Here is a 21,505-nt window from a genome sequence, read left to right on the forward strand (position 1 = left end):
TATGTATGATGCTGTGTTTACATCTCATAAGAGCATTCATTCTGCAGCATGATCACCATTAGCTCCTCTGTCACGCAACACCTTTGACCTGACATTTGGTTGGTGACTCTTGAGGAAAATCTGTCTTCGAGGCATACATTAGATTCAGGAACTATGTTGCCAATTTCAGCTGCTTCATAATGAGCTGTTTAGACGTCTGCAGTTTGAGTTGCAAGGAAAGGTTATGCCATCACACCCGTGACCCCTCCACCTTTCATTACTTGGTTATAAAGTTCCATTCATCAGTGACAGTAGGGAGAGAAATAGAAAGGCGCGATGAGAGCGGGACATTTTTTGGCTGTCAGATGCTCTGATGTTCCTTAAATACCACATTTTTATATGGAGCTTTCTGAAATCAATTACTGCTTGAATCATTTAGTGTGTGTTTATGCCAACACTCTGTAAATCTGATTGAATTTCTTTCATTTAATAAACTGAAATGTCATGTAGGCTTCTTGACAGAGACAGCCTGGCGCATTCCTGACCAAAAAGTGCCTGTAATTCATGTTCTTAACAGAGTTTTCCAAATTGAATACTAAATAACATCATGATTGATGACAGAGATGCTGCTCCCTTCCTACTTTCTGAGCAGCGCTGATATGGAAAATGAACTCTTTTTGCATCTGTGTGTGTGCGAACTCAATTGCATGCTTCTATAATGTAAATAATACTGTTTGGACAGAGTCGCAATGTCAATATTGGCTTTAATACGTTCTGATCATCACCATCAGAGTGTTGATCCAACTACTTTTCCTTTCATCTCTAACCGAGTTTACTCTTCTTCAGTAATAATTTAGTCTCTCTGTGTAATGCTCTAAATGAATTGCACAATAGGCAGATGAAAGCTTCACTATACAAAGAAGGTTCTCATGTATTAAACCGGTTAAACCGTACACCCCAGCGCGTGCACTACGCTCTGCATCAGCCAAACGACTCGTTGCGCCCTCGCTGCGAGGGGGACCCAAGTTCCCATCAGCAAAAACACGTGGGTTTGCGGTCCTGGCTCCAAGATGGTGGAATGAGCTCCCCATTGACATCAGGACGGCAGATAGCTTGCACATCTTCCGGCGCAAACTGAAAACTCATCTCTTTCGACTCCACTTCGAGCGTTAGAACTATTAACGAAGCACTTTTATACTAATAAAGGACTGGATTACCTAAAGCCAGTTGAGTAGCACTTGAAATGTTTGGCTCTATGAAACCTGATGTACTTATATGATTCTGTTTTCTTCAAGGTTGTGTCTTCCTGGTCGAATGTACTTATTGTAAGTCGCTTTGGATAAAAGCGTCAGCTAAATGCAATGTAATGTAATGTAATGTAATGTATAAACCTCGGACAGAAATGATCCCTCTCTTGCATGCTTGAGTTCGCTTGTCTCCACTTCAGATGGAAAACACAAGTTATCCATAACAAACCCATGCCAGGATTACATTAAGAAGTTTAGCCTTGACTCGCTTGACCTAACTTGGTTTCTCAACATCTGATATGGAAAAGCATGTTGCCCCAACAACAAGGCTTTCGCCACTGTATAGTTAGTTTAATAGGTTTATTTTTCCGCTACTTCCCCCCCCCACCCCCTTAACCTGTCTGCCTTTTTTCCCCTACTCCCCCCCCCCCTACCCGACTTGTAAAGCGACCTTGGGTTTCCTGAAAGGCGCTATAAAAATATTATATATTATTATTATTATTAAGTCAGCTGAGGGAGAAAATGTAAAGACAGAGGTAGTTACAGCCACCTGTCAATAGTGAGATAGAAAAGGATCAGTTCAAGGAGTACACCATTTCCAATGAGCAGTGAGGAAGTGAGAGTGGAGAACAAATGGGGTATTGATTTGGATGCTGAAAGGTGGTACACAAGAATAAGAGTGCCTTTGATTATTGATTGATGAGCCCATAATGCCTGTCAAGGGAGGAAACTGTCGGAGAAATCCAATTCTGCTTGGTATCAGAGTCATTTGTGTTATTTAGATGAATGAGCTTCATTTTACCCCGCGTTGCCTTGTCTCTATCTAAATCGCTCCTTAATTGACTTCCCGATCGATCACCAACTGCATGCTAGAGCGGAGGCTGGCCTTTTTAATGATATATGAACGTGAATTCCCAAACTCAGCAGTAAATATAAGTAGTATTCTAGCCAGCTTTTAGGAGCATCAGGTTGATGTAAAAAGGATCACTAGTTTTATTTCCTGTTTTGCTGAAGTCTGGAATGACCTTCCCACTGCACTCAGTAGTCATCTGTTGTCGGTTGAAAATAGACCTTCAATAACCCAACATCCCCTTCCAACAATTGAATTATCTGCTACTCAGCTTTTAATTGCTCACAAAAGTCATTTAAGCTCTCCACTCAGATAATTGATTCCCTCTTCCATGGTCATTCTATGGTTAAAGGAATACTGACAGGGCAGTAGTGTGAGTAATACAGCCCCAAAATTAGCTGGTTTTGTGCTTTAGTATTTTATTGCCTAAAATACTTCATGAAATGGGCACCTGCAGCTTCCATGGGTATCTCTGAATCTCCTCAAGGATGAGGTCAATTAAAAAGGACCTAAACTCTAGACGTTCCTCGTACACGTGTCACGGCTTCCTGGCAGAAGAAGCACAGGTGTGACTGATCACATGACCGATGACTCACATGCAAGTGTTTCAGTGAGCTGCAGAGACCTCATTAAGATGATCACACCTGTGTTTGATGAGCCGGACTACTGCAACAAGAAGGGACCTTCCTCTTCATCACCTTGTGAGTAAAAAGAATATCTGACAAATGAATGATGAAGCTCTGCTGCTATAGAGTATCTTAGTACTGCAAGAAAGAAAAAAACCTTATCTTTTGTAAAAAAGTTGCCTTAGCAACTCTTGCAGGAGATTACATTTACATCAAATTCAGAAAGGTTCCCAGTCTTTTCCTCATACTGTAGGAATGCATGTCCATTTTCCGAAAATACTTTTAATAAAAAAACGCTCCCCCCTGCATCAACAGAATCAATGGGCATTTTACTTTAAAAACATCATTTGATGTTTTTCATTTTCTAACTTTGCAGTAGGTCATTATCTTGTCAGAATAGTACATTTAAGGAATATTGGCAGTTCCTCAATAGCTAATCTAGAGGGCTTATTTCTGAATTTAATTTGTACTTTTCTTTGATATTACTGTTCAGCTTTACTACTGTCTAACTTACATTCCTGGGAACATGTTCTAGCTTTAATTGATTGGCCTTCATGCGATCTGTATGTTTCGAAGGAGGCAGGCTGGCGTAATCCCCAACCAACTGTCAGACGTAATATCTCTCGCTCCAAGCCTTTCAACCTTCCACATATCTCCTCTACTGTAGAATCCCAGTTTGGGAATTCAACTTCAGTTTCTGTGGGTTTTCCTCTAACTCTCTTAATTCCAATCTTTTCTTGAATTGAAATTGATTGGCCCTCGTCCTGTCCCTATGTTTCCGCACATGAACATACAGTTCATTATGAAGCTCCAGAGCCTTCATCTTTTAACGCTGCTGTTCATTATTAGCTTTAGTAATGTGAGGTCTGCCCACTGACACTACAGCATGTGTTTTTAACATGTCTGAAGAAACTGCAGCTGACTTCATACGCAGACCATTTAGAGCTGCTGCGGACTGACTCGAGACAGCAGGGGATCAATCTTCCGGACTTTTCTTGTGAAAGTCGAGTCCAATTTATACTGCTCGTAACTCTTTCCAGCATACCGGGGCCGACCATGCATTTCATTCCCACTACTTGTTTGAGAAATGAAATTCAAAATGTTATCCTCGAAAAAAATATATTGTAGAAAATGTCGATATTTGTACAACCATACACTCTATTCTTTATGAGATTCTCCGAATATAATTTGGGTAAAACCTTGCAATAAAGTTGAGGTGGGAGGAGCTACATCACTCCATTGTGGAGTCATTCTTTGTCAGTGACATGTGTATGGTCCTGGTTCCACTGTTTGGATCAAACACATCCAGCAGCGCTTGTCACAGTCTGCTCCATCTTTCACCAGTAGTTTTCCATTCACCTGTCTCACCTGTTAACCACACCCACGTTTTTGCTCACTCTCTTTCTCTTCTGCACCCATTAGCTTCACTGCCAGTATTTAAACCCTCACCAGACACACACCCGTTGCCAGATCGTACTATGCCTTCATGCTAGTCTTTCACGCGTTTGTCATCAGATTGCCTACCCGGTTACGACCCTGCCTGTCCCCGACCTGCCTGCTCTGCCTGATCCCTGATCCTGCCTGTCCTTGGACTATCCTGCCTTGCCTGCTGTCTGACCCTGCCTGTACCTACGCTGACCGCCTCGTCTGCTCCCTGACCCTCTGCCCGGCCCTGACTCACCTTCTGCCCGCTGTCCTCCGGTTCGTTTGCCTGTACATCATCTGGTATTCCTCTGCTCTGGTGTTATTACCAATAAAGTACATTACCAATACTCCGTGGTTTCTCGTGTGCTGCATTTGGGTCCTTCATAAGATTGTGACAGCGCTCATATTTGATGCATTACCAGTGACCTGCTAAATTGTGATGAAAGATACAATGAGGCATGCATCCACTTCTTTTTCCCGCTCTCTAATGTGTACTGGATTCTGCTGACTTGGCACAACTCGCCCAAGTCATCAGACAGCAGCAGGCTGGCATTGAGAGGGTGACTTTGATAGAGTGACCTAATTACCCCACGCTTCTCTCCTTGAAAGCCGTGCTGCCGCTGGCACAGAGACCTGTGAGGAGATGGGTCACAGGTTGACGCCTCGCGCGTGTCTACCCAGACAGCTGATAAAACAAGGGGGGGTTAACATGACATTAAAAGAGCTTCCTGTTTGAGTAATTTAGGGACACCAGTGTCCTAAGGGGGGTTAAGACAACAGAGGGATCTCTTAATCAAATGTCAAGCATCTGACTTAGCTTTGTTGGCTTTGATGTGGTTACTTGGTAGACTTTAATCAAATAGTTTAGGCAATTGAAGATATTGAACATTTTGAATGTGTGTTTAAGGTACAGCGAGACAATGGGTCGTTACGCAAAATACACTCACAGTATTGTAGTTCTTATATGGCAGAATCAGACCTACTTTTAAACGTATCAAAGTCAAAGCTTTAGTGAATGCATTGACAGTTAAATGGTGCAGCTTTTCTTTGACTTTTGACAAGGAATTGTGGGATGGCATTATCTCCTTTCCTTTGTTAAATGATATTTCAGTGTACCCTGTGCTAAAGGAGATAAGAAAATAATGACTTAATCCCAATTTGGGATTTTTTGTATTGCAGCAGCATAAAACAAAACAAGCTCCTTTAAATGTTCCATTGAGAATTGTACCAACTTTTATGAGTAGTTTGCTTACTTAGCCATAACAGCTAGCTAGCTAACAACTATCTACTGATAGACTACCACATGTTTGGATCACACAAGCGGTTTTTTTACAAGTTTGTGCAGAGTTTGACTGTTTCTGTGTGAGTAATGATAAGAATGAGGATAAGACGATGATGTTGCCAGAAAGTGTGACCATGCCCTACTTCTGGAATCCCTAAATGAGGAGCGTGCAGCAGGACGTGCAGCAGGACGTGCAGCAGCCTCGTTTCACAGCTCAACGCTCCTGCGAGGAGATAATTGGCACAACATCCCTCAGCTGCTTACACTGAACTTAATTCTCGTGCCTCCAGCGCTCATTGAGACAAACGAGGAGGAGGAGTCCGTAACACTTTAAGAACACAATAAAACCCTCTGGTAAAATGCATGAATGTCATCTTTAGTTTGTATCCAACATTTAAGTTGAATTAAGACAATCCACAGGTAGTGAATATAAAGCACTCTAATCCAGTCTCATGTTCATTAGTAGAACTAGAGCTTTTAACAAAATCATTCACGTCTTTGTCATTAAGTAAATGCTTGAATTATTTGCTCAAATAAACAAATGCAATTAATGAAATCAACCTTCACTGCTAAATGTTCACCTCAAGCTTAGCTATCTGACTTTCCCTAATACTAACAAAGCAAACTATTTGAATATAGTATTTTATATTATATTTTACTGTACTCTGTTTCTTTTGTGTAAATATTGTCTTTATATTTGTTAAAAGAGTCTTACATAGCTTTTATAATAGTACAATTTGTTTGCCCCTTTCTTTTCAAAAACATATTCTTTCTATGTCTTTGTATGCACCATTTATACCACAGCAAATTCCTCGTATGTGTACCCCTACCTTCTATTCCCTGGACCCTGTCTAAAGCTTAGAGGCTCCTTCATCAACCTGTGTGTTTTACCTCTTGACAAACTGAGTGGAAGAACAAAGACAATATATTTATATGACCCTGGCATATCAGACTCATTCTGCCTCCTCTATGGCTGCAGTGCTAACAACACCACACCTTCCTTTGTTGTCTCCTAACACTCTCCAGCTCTCCCTCCGTCCTGTCTCGTCTCAGATCTCATCTCAGTCTGATTAGGGACTCAATAGGATGAGAAATGGAGTGCTGGCCGAGGCACATCTGTCTCCTCCTCTGCTCTGCGGCTGATTTGCATTTCCTTATTGTTTGTGGCTGCTGTGAGGTTTTTCAATCTTCTGCTTCATTGTGAAATATAATGGAAAATAGCTGCATTATTCTCTGCCAAGATATCAGAATAGCTTTTATTACCGAGTAGGTTTACACATACGAGGAAATTGCTTTGGTTTAAATGGTGCATATAAGACACAGAAAGAAGAAAACATTTGTTTTTCTAATATATAAAAGCTGTTATGTTATATGTGAGAAACTGAGATAAAAATATAATAAAATAGGACATATACTATATACATATATATTTGCAACCTCTTCGTCTTCCATCAAATTCAATTGCTACTGACTCCTCGATGTGACAGACCCAAGTGGTCCATTCTCAAAGTGCTTTTAGGGCACAGTAGGTGAGAGAGACGGAGAACAGATACAGGACAGGAAGTGAGGGCATAGTTTCCCTCTGTCTCGCTCACTCTCTACCTCTATCTCTCTCTCTCTCCCTCACTTCTCCCTCCCTTTGTGTTCCCATGCATCCCGAGACGTCTGGCTCATAATCGAGGAAGTGATTGCCCCCGTGGCCGGGCCCGGAACATAATGAGCTCCCCGCCAAGATAACTGTGACCGGGGCAGGAGAGGAGGGCAGTGCCAGAGTGATAAACGAGCCAGATGTGCTGGAGGCGGCGGGGGAGGGGGTTGGCAGTGGGACCTGACAGGCTGGCAGAGGGAGGCTGGTCAGAGCTGCTGTGTCCGGGCAGAGAGGAGGAGCTCTCCTGGGTGAGGAAGATACGGGGAATTGGGATTTTTCATAACGACTTCTGACAAGCACTGAGGGTGATGACATTTTTCAGACGGTAATGCATCTCACTGGAGCTGGATGTTCAGGTTGTGAAAGACAACCAGTTGCTACTGCCTTTGTTTATAAACGGGCGGACGAAAAAACAGGAACGCCTGATGGTACTATACAAAGAAAGGATTTTATGAAGGATTGACATTTCTCAGTAATGTTTTTAATTAATAATATGTTCTGCCTTACCATCTGCTAAAGCAGGGTTGTTAAACTTATTTTAGTTCAGGGGCCACATATAGCTGAATCTGATCAAGTGGGCCGGACGAGTAAAATCCTAGCATGATAACCAATAAATAACGACAACTCCAAATTGTTCCCTTTTTTGTTTTAGTGCAAAAAAAAGTACATTCTGAAAATGTTCACATTTAATAAACTATCTTTTACAAACTATTATGAACAACCTGACATTTTTAAAGAAAAATAGGTGCAATTTCAACAATTTAAAGCCTCAGTTTATCATCTAAACATGTGCATTACAACGTACAGATCACAGTGTTTCTACAAAGGCGGAAACATTTAGTCTCCGGTATCTGGAACTGAACAATTTAGTATTTGACTTTGATCAAAACAACTTTTCAAAATCTAGATGTTATTTTACATTAACGTCCACATCTGTGTAGTAATCCAGACCACCTGAACTGACAACTGACACCTGTACTGTAATGTTTACACTTTGCAAAGTCATCCCGCGGGTTGGATTGGACGCTCTAGCGGGCCGGTTTTGGTCTGCGGGCCGTATGTTTGACATCCCTGTGCTAAAGACGTGTGCTTTGCTCCTGCTGATACTCTAATTTAGCAAATCTAATCAACTACCGGGAACAATTTGAAAGACAGGTGTTTTGAATCTGTCAACCACTCTTGAAAGTGCTCACACTCAAACACACACACACACACACACACACACACACACACACACACACACACACACACACACACACACACACACACACACACACACACCACACACACACACACACACACACACACACACACACACACACACACACACACACACACACACACACACACACACACACACACACACACACACACACACACACACACCACACACACACACACCACGCCGTGATTCACTCCCGCCCAGCAGAGAAGAAAAACCCCTCCCTCCTTCTTCTCCCCTCTGATCTCACCGCAGGGCCCTTTTAATAACGGTTGCAGGTTATCATCATTCCAGAAAGGACTACTACAGATGCGGCCCCACAGGTACGCTAAAGCCTCACACACTTCAGGAAAGAACACCTTCCTTTCCAGGCTGGCAGTGTGGATAAGATAGTCACACTAAAGTTTGTACAGGGCTGCAGTTTTTACACCAGAAAGGACATTAGTGATGTATTATGCAGGGTACATCACAAACAAACAGAGGTATTTATAGATGTTTCCTTGAGAACAACTATAAAAAGACACATTTAGAGCCAGACTGTCCTTGCTCAGTAAACCCAAGGGGACTTTTTATTATGCCAGTTATACCTTTTACGAGGGTCCATCATGTTGGCTGAGGAGTTTAATCAGATCAGATGTAGAGTGCAGATAAGATAAGTCAAGGTTGTCCTCGTCAGATAACTTCAAGCTACAGGAGAACAGAGGAAGCATAGTGTGTGTGTGTGTATGCGTGTTTACATTCGTGTTTTAAAAGCTAAATTGGATGGAACAGATCATTTACCAGAGTAGGTTTTTTGCACATACCTTTTGTCACCTTACTGTAGATTTAAAAAAGAAAACTCACCCTAAAAATAGCTTTTCCTGCTTGTGCTCTTTTTTTCCCCAAAACACACAGTCGCACACAATGAGGCTGATTTCCTTGCGTTAGTGTGCATCTATTTGCTGCCGCCAACTGAAAAAGGGGGCAGCAATGTGAGGAAGTGGGAAACTTCCCCTGTACATATATGTTTCTTCCTGTTTAGGAGATGACAAATGAGAACAGCTTACTTTCTATGCACCAACTGTGCGGTTTGCACCGGCAAACAGCTTTCTTAATTACACCCCCAATGAAAAGCAAACACACACAAAACGTAATCCACCATACAGGAATCATTAACAGCTGGCGGGATAAGGAATGTCTCTGAGGGGAAGGAAGAGGAAACTGGTTTAGACGCCAGGAGGCAGGCATTAAGTTACCTTTCCAAGCAGGAGGAGAAGCGCCTGGCGAAAGCGGAGTCTCTGGAACACGAAGAGGTCGTACACCGCCGACACGGCCAGCACCGTCACCCCCTGCTCCTTCCACAGCATGCTGGCTGCTGCGCACCCAAGGCTGCCCAGCATCCAGCCCCAGCACCAGGAGCCTCCACATCTGCTCTGGAAGTCCCTACGAAGTCCACAGTGCCTCACATAGCAGAGAAGAGACAGCAGGAAAAACAACGCGGCGCCAACGTCCGCCCTGCCAACCACACCTGACACTGCTTCAGTGTGGACCGGATGAGAAGCGAAGAGAAGGCCAGCCAGCAGGCTCCACAGCCCCCCGCCCAGGAGCTGTCGACTGAAGGCCGTGAAGAGCGCGGTGACCAGGCCGTGCAGCACCACGTTCAGCAGGTGGAAGCCCCAGGGCCGCAGGGCATGCAGGGCGTAGTTCAGGCGGAAGGAGAGGGTGCAGAGGGGCCGGTAGGACTTGTGGCTGCCGCTGTGAGTCAGCAGGGTGCCCCAGAAGTCATCGTACAGGACGTTGGTCCACGGAGTCTCAGGGAGAAGGTCCTGGTTGGTCTTGATGGCTCGACTAAAGGAGCAGAAAAAAAAACAATTTTGTAAGTTCATCAAATAAACTGCACTTAGATAGGCTTTTCTTATTATTGTTTTTCTTGTTATACCAGGTTGTGTTTACCGAATATTGATAGGATGAGTGTTAGAGAAAATGAAGCTTTTATGAATTCATTCATTTATATTGAAAGTCGCAGGTCGGAATTGGGACTGACATCACATCAAAGTTGACAGCAGCACAAGTCCGAAAAAAAATGGCCGCCGGCAGGAACGTTATTCGCCTTGTTTACAGCTTTAGCAGTCACCTCTGGTTAGCCATTTTGTGAATACAAACATTATAGCAACATATCCACAGATCTCAAATGAGCAGTACCATATGTACAGTTGATGGTGGTATACAAAATGGTTTCTCCGAGTTTAGGAAGTCCAACCTCAGGAGGCCTTTCATTAGAAATCTCTGACTGGGAACTCAGAGATTTCACTTACCAGTACAACTGGAACGCACTAGTATTACATATTTTGTTTATTTCATATTTTGAACCTTAATTTAATCCATAGTTTTGTCTCTTATTGAAGGTGTAAGCAAGCTTTGAACTTGGAATGAATGTTCGGGATCTTCGATGTTTGTTGGATATGTGATCCGAATGCAAAGCACTTCTGTCAGCAGCACACTGTACTATTAGTCTACTTTTAATTAGAATGTTAAAATGTGGAAATATGAACAATCAGCCCAAAAGATTGCACTTGGTACAGACCTACAGAGAACAAGACAACCTTATTATCATCTTTAAAGTCGTCAGTGTGAAACTGTTAGTAAATTGCTTTTTCACACAGCAGACACAATGCCACATTTGCATGAGTTTGAAGTCTTGTTCCTGTGGTCCAGAACAACGTTGCTAAGAGCAACGAGACTGAACAGTAGAATTGTGGGCCGTAAAACCAAAACAATGAGCTGAAAGCTTTGTAAAGATCCTAACACACCAAACTGACACCAAAGAACACCAAAGAACAGGTCCCGACGGAACGTTGCCTCACGTCTCTGCGTCTTGGCCATGTGTCGCACTGGAACACACCGCAAAGACTTCAGTCGACGGCCAAGTAGCATGTACGCACTGCGCATGCGTGAGTGGCAATAACTCTCCTTACCTGCAGGTGGCGGTAGTGTGTATTCGTCATTCAAAATAGGCAACAACCGGAAGACAGACTGCGTGATAACCGAGAGAAGAAGAACAGACTGCGTGATATAAACAAACAACAAATAGCGTGTGCGTTCCATTTTCACTCTACAGCGAGAAGCTCATGGGGCTTTCCCGAACCTGTGTCGAGAGCTGGAGTTAAATGAAATATTTTTGTTTGGGTCCCTCACTTCCGTTTCGCTTCTCATGCACTGATTCGCTAAGCTGAACAGCCAATCAGAGTGATTTCTTTAGCCGACAGCCTCCAGGTTCAACATGTCAAATCGGCGGCGGAAGGTGTCGGCACGGCCGAAAAGACACAACAGTGCAGTACACACCAAGACACACCAATCTGAGTAGGGTCGACACAACGCTCATTGACGGCCCGACATCTATCAACGCCGAAAATCGGCTTGGTGTGTAAGGACCTTTAAGCTCAAAGGAACTGCAGGGTGAATTTCTTCTTTATTCCGTCACTACCAGCAGCTCCTTTCACAGAAAGGCAGTCATGTGATCCAATGTTAATGTATACAAATATGTAGCAGCTTCAAGCTCAATAAAATCCTATGAAACTAAGCATTTTAATGGCGGTATTATTAAATCATTTAGGTATTACAGCATAGCCTCCTAATAAAATGTGTTTTTCACGTTGCCAATAAACCAGTCATAAGTGAAGGTTAATAGACGAATAGAATGAGGACCCAAATGTAAGAAACAGGCCTCAGAGTGTGATTAAACACATTGTTGCTCTCTCTGACACACAGCATGGACATATGTCACAGGACACACACACACACACACACCTCCACGGCTGCTGTGGATTCTCATAATTAGCGGATCATTACTGGGGACACGATCCACACTGGTGTGCACTCACAGGCTGAAACAAATGAGGTTCACCACGGGGATTCAAGGGAGATGGATGGCAGCTACAAGCACTCAGAGCAGGGAGAATCTGCCAAATAAAGAAACATTTTCTTTAACTAATTTAAATTGTGGGCCAATGGTACTGAAAGTATTGGATGTGCTTGAGCCTTTAACCCAAGTGTGGACAAACCAGACACTTATAGCAAAAAGCATGTACTAAGCACAAAGCAACTCAGAAAACATTAGGAATGCATCAATTAAAAGATGACAAATATGATTGATTAGTTATATCAGCCTCTTTGAAGAAAATAGGAAAGCTACTTGACAAAACAAAACTTAATAAACGTCAGAACATAAGCTTCACAATCACATTGACAGAACAGAATAGTAACTTGATGAAAAAGGACGTTTGAAAATACATTCGGCTGTGGACAATGCCTCCTAACGAGCACCAAGCTGACTCAAGTACTGGAGCCAACAAAGAAAAACGGATTTCAAATCACTATAGTGAATGTTTAAATGAACGCAAGCTGTCACCTGAGGACAACCAAAATAAGTGTGGAGTGAAAACAAATTGCAGTTTCTCAGATTTGATTACAATTGCCAAGTGGCAGTCTTCTTTTCTCAGGGTTGATTAGGATCAGTGTTGTTTCTGTGCTTGCTCATGGCGCACCAGAGAGGGGAAAAGGACAGCGACAGGGGGCCAGCCGAGGACTTCCTTTGTCTCCAGATTGTAACTTAGTGCTGAGTGCATAAAGCAGAGGGAGGGGGAGATCAGCACAGACCAGCCTGTACCCAGCATGAGAGCAGGAAAGTTATAAGGAACCAACGACAGTGAGGTGGAGAAAAGAAAGCAGATGAATCCAACTGCTCAATGTGTTAATCCAAATTTAAATATGTCTTCCTTGGGAAGCCCTGTCATCGCTTGAGCTACAGTAAATTCCTCCATTTCCCAGGATTGTTTTCCGTCACAAAAAGGAAAATGTGTTTCTCACAAGCCAAAGTGGAACTCTCCCTTGTCCAATATTTCTTTGGAACTAATGCATTACATCATCCGGTTTACAAACCTCAATTTTTTAATGTTGTTCCACAGTGAGCTAGTATTTATAAAACCTTTTACAGTCCCAATACAGCTTGAAATCATAGCGGGATATATGAGCAGTGGACATATTGAAATATTATGATTGACATTTTTATTAATGCTGTATTTACATGAAAGACCTGAGACTACACATTACATCACTGAAACCCCACATAAAAGATGTATAACGGAGACAGAATAAATAACATATCTGCATATCACAAAATCTGCAATGTTTTCCTCTTTCCAGTGTCCCTTCAGGCAATAAACAGCACGCTATCAAATCCAAACAAGGCTAGATTCACCCTCACCCTGCTCCCTCGGGTCCCCTGGCATGCCTTGGATCTCAATACTCTCTGGTGATAAATAATTTAAATATTCAAATCTGCGCCAACCACTCATCTCCCTCCCTTTTCCTGCCCGGCACTGCTGATCTGTAGGATGAAGAGAGAGAGCATGAGCCATGAGTGTGTGTGTGTGTGTGTGTGTGTGTGTGTGTGTGTGTGTGTTGTGTGTGTGTGTGTGTGTGTGTGTGTGTGTGTGTGTGTGTGTGTGTGTGTGGGTGTGTGTGTGTGGTGTGTGTGTGGTGATGTGTGTGTGTGTGTGGTGTGTGGTGTGTGTGTGTGTGTGGGTGTGTGTGTGTGTGTGTGTGGTGTGTGTGTGTGTGTGGTGTGTGTGTTGTGTGTGTGTGTGTGTGTGTGTGTGTGTGTGGTGTGGTGTGTGTGTGTGTGTGTGTGTGTGTGTGCTACATGCAAGGTGTCCGTGTTTGTGAGTATGTGTGTGTGTGACAGCAGAGCCTGTGCTGACGGCTTCATTGAGTCCTGTCGCTGCAGCGGTGCAGATAGAGTGGTCTCCCGTAGTGATTGCTCTTACAGAGGGGGGTCTTTTGTATTCAGCCGCCGTATGTGGGGCAGGCAGGCGGGCTGCGCTCTATTCACAATCCTCAAAGTACAGGACGGGTTCGCTCTTTTCAATTTTCTCCTTTTTTTTCGTGGGGGGAGGTAAAATCGAAGGGATTTCTATTCAAGGCTGAAAAGAAACTCCTTTTTTTTGTGGTCCATTTGTAATAGGGTGAGGTCTTCTTTCACCTGTCCACTGCTTTCAGTGAGGAGAAAATTGGCCGTCTTTCAGTGTTGGAGTATGTTTCTTTTCAATATGCAAATGAAGCACTCCACCTCCTCCCCAATGGTGATCTCACCACTTTGCTTTTCCATATGCTGTGGCTGCCTAAAGACACACTCTAGTCTAGGCCTTCTTTCTTTTAGGGACAGTAGGCAAATACACATCGAATGGGGCCGAAGAGGTGTTTTCTTTTAAAGATGATTTAGTTTGGGTGGAAAGGAAATCACTGCATCTCCCATTAATACAGCTAAGGTGGAGCAGAATCTACTGTCAGATATTCCAACCCTTTGTGCAGCAGCAGTACAAAGAGTTGACACACCCTAATCTGTCTGGATACTCTTGTAACTAAATGTTTCAGTCTCAAGTTAATGAAAGGCACAGATTTTCAATGTTGCCCTTCTTAGAGTACAATAGTCATGGAACTTTTTCAGTATTTTCAACCTGTCACCAACAATTGCTCTTAATCAACATGCATGTTAGAGCTACTCCTGTTAAAAAAATGGTCTTTAGTTTCCCTTCTGTAAATCTTCTTTATATTAAAAGGTGGGTTGGATTTCTGTTGAAATGCATTGCATTCATCCTTGCAGTGTTACAAACTCCTTGAATGCATTTTCACCATAGAGCATTTGCAAAGCCAATTTGGTGTGTCTATACACAACTCATATCCACAGATAAGCATAACCTATTTACTGAAAATGTGTAATGTAAGCTATATTCATTATTCTAAATAACTCATTTCCAACCAATGTATGTATGTATGTATGTATCATGGATATGCAGACTGCATCCTACAAAAAGACGTTTCTGTAATTGCGTCCTTGTAAAATTCAGTTTACAGATATCAGTGTATGTACAAACATACTGCAATACACAAAAGTAGATCACTCTATGTGGTCTGACTCAATAAACCTACCTTTCCTTTAAATGTTTATGTGTGCTCTAACAAAATAACACTCATGTTAACTGCATTGCAAAACTCTGCACTTGAGTCCATCTTAAATATTTAGCCTGTCCGTTGGCTGCCTCTAATAAACATCATTAGTGTAAACTGCCTTCACTTAACGTCATCAGGAGCGGCTGAATCACAACCTGATGTGGCAGAGTGCATCCTCCTGCTCCCTAACAGCAGTAATAACACAGATTAGCCAATCATCACGACAGTCATTTGTGTATCTTCCATTTGCTACCATTATGTATTTATTTCTACCCACCAACTCCATCCTTTCTTGATTAAAAGTATGTGAAGTTAATAAGATTTCATCCCTCCATTTTATCTCCCTCATTTGTCATCATTACTTTTATCGCTGCCTTTTTATCTTCTGCTCTCCCTTCATAATGTAACTCATCTGAACTGGTCTTCTCTGGAACCCAGCTCTTTTCAGTGCCTCTTGTCCAAGACCTATTAGATTTCCGTCTCCTCACTGAGCAATCTGAGTGCTAATTACGCACACAGGCAGGCCCATTCACACAATGCTAATGTCGGGCTGACGCACGCTGAAGTAAACACAACACTGATGCTGTTGGCTTTGTGCGCCAGTAACAGGAACGCAGATGATTACAAAAAATCCTCCGTACTGGAGAGGAATAAACAATCAGAGCAGTGGAAAATGTGTTGAGGTGTTGCCACCAAACAGCGCTATGATTAAGGAGCTGCCACCTATATAAACAAGAGAAATCTGCCTGGATCACTGTGTATTGACACCCATTTTGTACTGAAATAGTGAAAAAAACAAGACTCACAAATGTCTTCTCAAGAACAGACTTAAAGGGCCATACACCTTAACTGCAATGTCTCCAGTTTGATTATTAACTCTACAGTTACTATCAATATAATGTATTGCAAAATGAAAAAGGTCAAATAGATCAAGTGAAGTCAATTTTAGGTATAAGAACACCACATTTTCTTTGGCCTCAGCCTCTCCAAAGCAAGGATTCAGTATTTTTTTTGGGGTCTTATATCATTGAAAAGTTAATATATTTGATTTATGTTGGACAAAACATTGGACATCTACTCTAGCCTTTAGAAAATGTGATTGGTTCTAATGAGGTTTTCCATAAGAATTGGCAACCCTTCATTGGTTATGCAAAAATATATTATTTTAAAGGCTTTGGCAGACACTTTGTCATAACATTGGCCAATATTTTCTTCCCATTTACTTCCATTCTACGCATGTGAAGGAGTGAATAATACAGTTGCTTCTGGTTGCTAAAAAACCACCATGAGTTTAACTGGGGTTGGCTTTGATTGGCCAAGTGGCAACCTCAACCAATAGGAAAAATGTGTCTGTTTTGAACTCACTCATGGTTGTTCGCCTGCATTAATAAAGTTTTCAATGACTCTTCTTGTTTAATTCAGGAACAAACATCCAAGACCGACTATTTAATCCATCATCATCATTATGATTCTGCCTTTGCATAGTGATAGGGGGCAGTGTATTCGAGAGATGGAGCCAGAGTGTGTGTGTGGTTGAGTGTCAGGGTCCAGATCACATCTGTCTTAATCCAATGCCAACAGGATTAGAAAGAGTGCATTGAGTTCCTGAGACATGCACCGGGGTCGGGGGTCAAGAGTAATCTGATTTAAAGGTGGTGTGTATATGCGCTCAGGGCTCCACACTCACGCTGCACATCGACAAAGTACATAATCCATATGAAGCAGTGTTCTAATTCCATGTGGTGTTGGAGTTGGAAGGAAAACAATGTTCATGGCTTTGTTCCCAGTGAACGCCACAGCTGGTTGAGGATAACAAATCCCATACATTTCAGCTCAATGGTCACTGCAGTGGGGAGCGTATTGTATTGCACCACATGAGGCGGCTGAACACGTGGAGATCTGATCTTTTTTTAATCTTAAAGTACCTTACCATCCATCACGGCGCAAAAAGCGCGAAGACGTTACACTCGGCTTGAGTGATTCATTCATTGGCTGATTTTCAGCTGCTATAATCCTTCCAGTATGTAGCCACAGAGTGACAGCGGGCGATGAGGAGATGGTGAGGTAGATGAAAGAATAAGATGAGCTCTGGCTGCAGGATCTTATATCCTCATCAGTATTCGTCCGACCTTAATAAAGATTTGATTTCCATTTCTCCTCACTAAATAGCTCTGCTGCGGACAAAGACATTACAAGACGTCAATAAAATATTTCCTTTTCTTTATTTCTGTTTAGCTTGTATATCTGTATATCTGGGTGTGTTCAAACATCACACGTCAGCGCCACATGCGGCAGAACAATACCCGACCAGAAGTGGCACCGCTGCATTCCCACACTCCCTCCCACGCCAAACTGGCACGAATATGGGAGGAGAGGAAAATCCATAAATGTCCAGATAGCATTCATAAAACTCTCTCATACTGCTAGTGGCCTATTGAGGAAAGATGTATCCTCCGCCTTGCAGAAGCTCTTCCCTTTCCTAGTGCTTAAAATGAAATTTGACATCGATTTGACAGATTTAATGCCCAGCTCAGGTGCAAATACTGTTTATTTTCCATTATTTGAACTGCTGCTGGATAGTGTTCAACATAGCTTGGCACTGGCGACTTAGAAAAAGGACAAAACCTGCATCATTTTAATCTTTTCATACATGTATTTCTGAGAATAAACCTGAGACAAAGGATGCAAGCTACTTTGTATTCAAGGCACTAACCTACATTTTATCTCTCCTGCACAGTTCACTGGATCTTTCTTTTCATTGATTAAAAATAGCCCATCCTGCAGCTCCCAGCCTTTTCCCCAAGGGTGCAGAATAACTAGCTAGAAGTTTGAGGAAATAAAAAGGCCAGTCAAATAACTTACTTTTAACACTTCAAGCAAAGAGTTAACACAACAAGAACGACAAAAAAATGCATATATTTATTTTTTGCTAAAAAGCATGGCATTGATTAACATTTATATGTAGCTCACAGATCCACAGGCCACATTTTTCAACTTGATAAAACATGGTTAGATTTCACACAGATCAACGGTTGGCTTAAGTCCAACTAAGTAATATAAGAACACACTTATAGAATAGTTGCTACTCATCACCGGAGTCCAGCTGTTTCAGCTTCATCATTACGCACAGCCCAGCAGCCGACTCATACCTGATTAAGATAAAGTCTCCTCTACATCCTCAGACTGTCCCAGCAACCAATCAGGAGAAACGGATTTCTTCCGGGCGCTTCAAAGAGGCTGAAACAGTCAGGAAGTTGGCTGTTTCTCTTCTGTCAGGCCAAGAACTCGCTTTCATGTCCCCTGTAAAGCCGGTTTCCTGATCGGCAGAACAACAAGCTCCAAATAAGCCAAGGCCAAGTTCAACTCATTGTACTTGACCTAAATAATATAGAGCATGACTTGAAGATACTAGTTGATAAGTACTAAATGTTTGTGTCTGTTTTGATTTTCCAGTGCAGATCAAACAATGTCTCGCACACAAGCTGTTGCTAGGAGATTGGAGCCAGTTGGACGCCAACAAAATCAGTAAATGAAGAGTGGTGACGCAGTGCCGTGATTTGAATTTGTAAATATTGTTGACTCGCATCTCTGTACTTCCAAATATCCTGACAGCTGCATACACATTGTAAATCTAAAAATGGCAAGGTTCAACTTCTACAAACATTTTTAAAAAACATGACAGCATATCAATTTGCAAGTTTATGTTGTCATGTACAAAAGAAAGGCTTGTGCTGAAGTTTCAACAAAGAAAAGCAATCATTTATTGATTGGTTCAAGTCTGAGATGCAAATTAATTTGATTCTATGCCCATTGATGACGGATTATAACCAAGTAACCTCATTATGCAAAGCAAAATGTATAAACTGTTGTAAAATGATAAAATACTTAACATTTTTGGAAATAAACGTATTTGCTTTCTGAGCAAAAATGATGGATACCAGTTGTATGTCTCACTTTGGTATAAAGCAAGAGCAGGGAAGCAAATTAGCTTATCTTAAAAAGGCTAAAAGCAGTTACCCGTAGGTCTGTCCAAAATTCACAAATAAACCTAACGACAACTCAGTATTTAAGAAATGTTTAATCCGTGTACGAACAGAAAGGCACAAACAAATAGTTAGCTTTTGGCCAGGATATACTTTCTGCCTGCTACTAGTCTTTATGCTAAGCTAAGCCAACATCCTTTTCGCTCTTGTTCTTTACTTAGAAAAACTGTAACTTTCATAATGAACAATTCAATATTGTTTCTGATCAACTCATATTAAACATGAGTAATTGCCCTACAAGTGTGGAAACAAGTTCAATCTCATTAGAACATTTTACACAGATAGTTCCTAATACACTCAATTTCTTTGTGGTTAGACATTATGAAACCAATCATTGAGAGTGCAACTCCTTCATCTATTTTTCAGCAGATTGATTGCTCAGTCCTTATCTCCATCTAAGTGATTGATTGATCACTTCCCATTAGCCGGTAGCACAAAATAGAGGTGATCTTACAACAATGCCGCCACTTCAGCTGAGAGGAAGGCCGAGGCCACCTCACGTCCCCTGAGTGATGTTGTCAATAAAAGGCTGTGATGGATCCTCTGCCCACAGCAGGTGGGGACGCTATAGGAAATCAATGGCTAATAAAAACTAATGCTCTGCTCCCCTCAGGACAGAAATATATCAGAGGCAGTGAAAAGAAAGACAGAGTTGGGATTCGAAGGGTTGAAAACTCACGCCGTAACAAAGCAGCAGAATTGATTCAATTTTTAAATGTTTAAAGGTCACCTATTATGCAAAATCCACTTTTTCATGTCTTTTAAGTATGTGTCCCCTCTGTGTAAACAGTTTCTGAAAGTTTCAGGAAAAAAGATTCACTCACTTTTTGTCCTGATCCATTTATATAAAAACCTGTGAAAATGAGCTGATCAGATTTTGGCCACTTTATGATGTCATAACGATTTTTTGGCTTGTGTAACAATTAGCCAATAACCAACCAAGGTAACCCCCGCCCACCTTATCACCTGAATCTCCTCCTAGAGCACAATTAGGCGCTTTCACACCGCAGTACTTTTCCCACTTTAGTTCCGATATAGTTCCGAAATGTTGCGTTCACACCAAAAAATCCGGAACAAAAATTAGTTCATGAGAACCTTTTTACCCCCTTTTCCGTCCCTGCTAGAGAGCAGGGACTTTCGTGGGAGAAAAAGGTTCCTATGTCTGATTGGCTGGGCGGAATGCAAACCACGCCCCGTAAAACTCCCAAAAGGTTTTGTGAAGCCGCCATTTTATTACCCTGACATTAGCATTATTAGCATTAGCCCAGCGCACAAACGCAGAGAGACTAACTTATGGCAACACAAAAGAAAACATCGGAGCGGTGGAGATGAGGAGGTGTCGGCGTTCTGGCGATTTACTCGGAAGGCTTCAGTAGAAGCTGCTGGGACTCCCAGCAGCTTCTACTGAAGCCAGTCCCCAACTCCGGGGACTTCCGGAGGCAGTATATGCCGTGAAGTTGTTTGCGGCCTGCCAGTAAACCCAAAGCAGAAGAAGAAGAAGTGACGTCAGCGGCTTCATTTGCCTAATCCACCCCCAGGGATTTATTCCGGTGTGAACGCCATTTGTACTTAGTTCATGAGAACTAAAGAGTTCTCATGAACTAAGTTCTGATGAACCTTTGTGGGAAAAGTACTGCGGTGTGAAAGCGCCTATTGTGTTATTTTTAACCAAATATCTCTCACAGGGGCATGGGGAGTGGCTCCTTATTTTCATCTAAAGTAACAGACAGAGAATCAGCACTTTTGAAACAGGGCTGAAACAGAGGGGATTATGGGATGCTACAATGGGTGATCTGTTTAGTATTTGGAGCCAAACACTTCAGAGACATGTTTTGTATATATCTGAGACCTATAATATATTGATGAAAAACAGTATTATAGGGGACCTTTAACAAGGAAACTTAAAGGGGACCTATCATGCAAAATGCACTTTGTGGTGTCTTTTATACATAAATATGTGTCCCCGGTGCGTCGGGGAACTCACGCAGCGTCAGAAAATAAAACCCTCTCCCTCTTCCTCCGTACTTAAATCTTTTAAAAACAGGGGTACAACGAGCGGATACAGATTTGCTGCCGATCTGACGTCAAATCGGCAGCGGACCCACAGAAAATTGCTATCATAAACAATGCCTGTTTTGGACGTAATCTAGTCTTTGTTTACATTAGCAAGCCTCGCTAACACTCAGAGCTAACCTG

General features: G+C 42.2%; 1 protein-coding gene across 3 annotated transcripts in view; it reads right to left on the bottom strand.

Annotated features, from left to right (window-relative positions):
• LOC117547925 (protein O-mannosyl-transferase TMTC2-like) overlaps positions 1–21,505 on the bottom strand; it is a 59,909-nt gene that overhangs the window by 20,325 nt on the left and 18,079 nt on the right. The window contains exons 1-2 of one of the 3 annotated variants that reach the window (XM_034218832.1): positions 16,632–16,690; positions 9,515–10,106 (exon numbers count right to left, since the gene is read on the bottom strand). In XM_034218832.1, the coding sequence (XP_034074723.1) occupies positions 9,515–10,106; positions 16,632–16,651 (612 nt within the window). In that variant the 5' untranslated portion in view covers positions 16,652–16,690. Of the gene's footprint in view, positions 1–9,514; positions 10,107–11,600; positions 11,663–16,631; positions 16,691–21,505 lie in introns of those variants that run through there. The other 2 variants (XM_034218833.1, XM_034218831.1) reach the window with 2 other exon arrangements.

This window comes from Gymnodraco acuticeps, unplaced genomic scaffold, assembly GCF_902827175.1.
Source record: "Gymnodraco acuticeps unplaced genomic scaffold, fGymAcu1.1, whole genome shotgun sequence".
NCBI lineage: Eukaryota > Metazoa > Chordata > Actinopteri > Perciformes > Bathydraconidae > Gymnodraco > Gymnodraco acuticeps.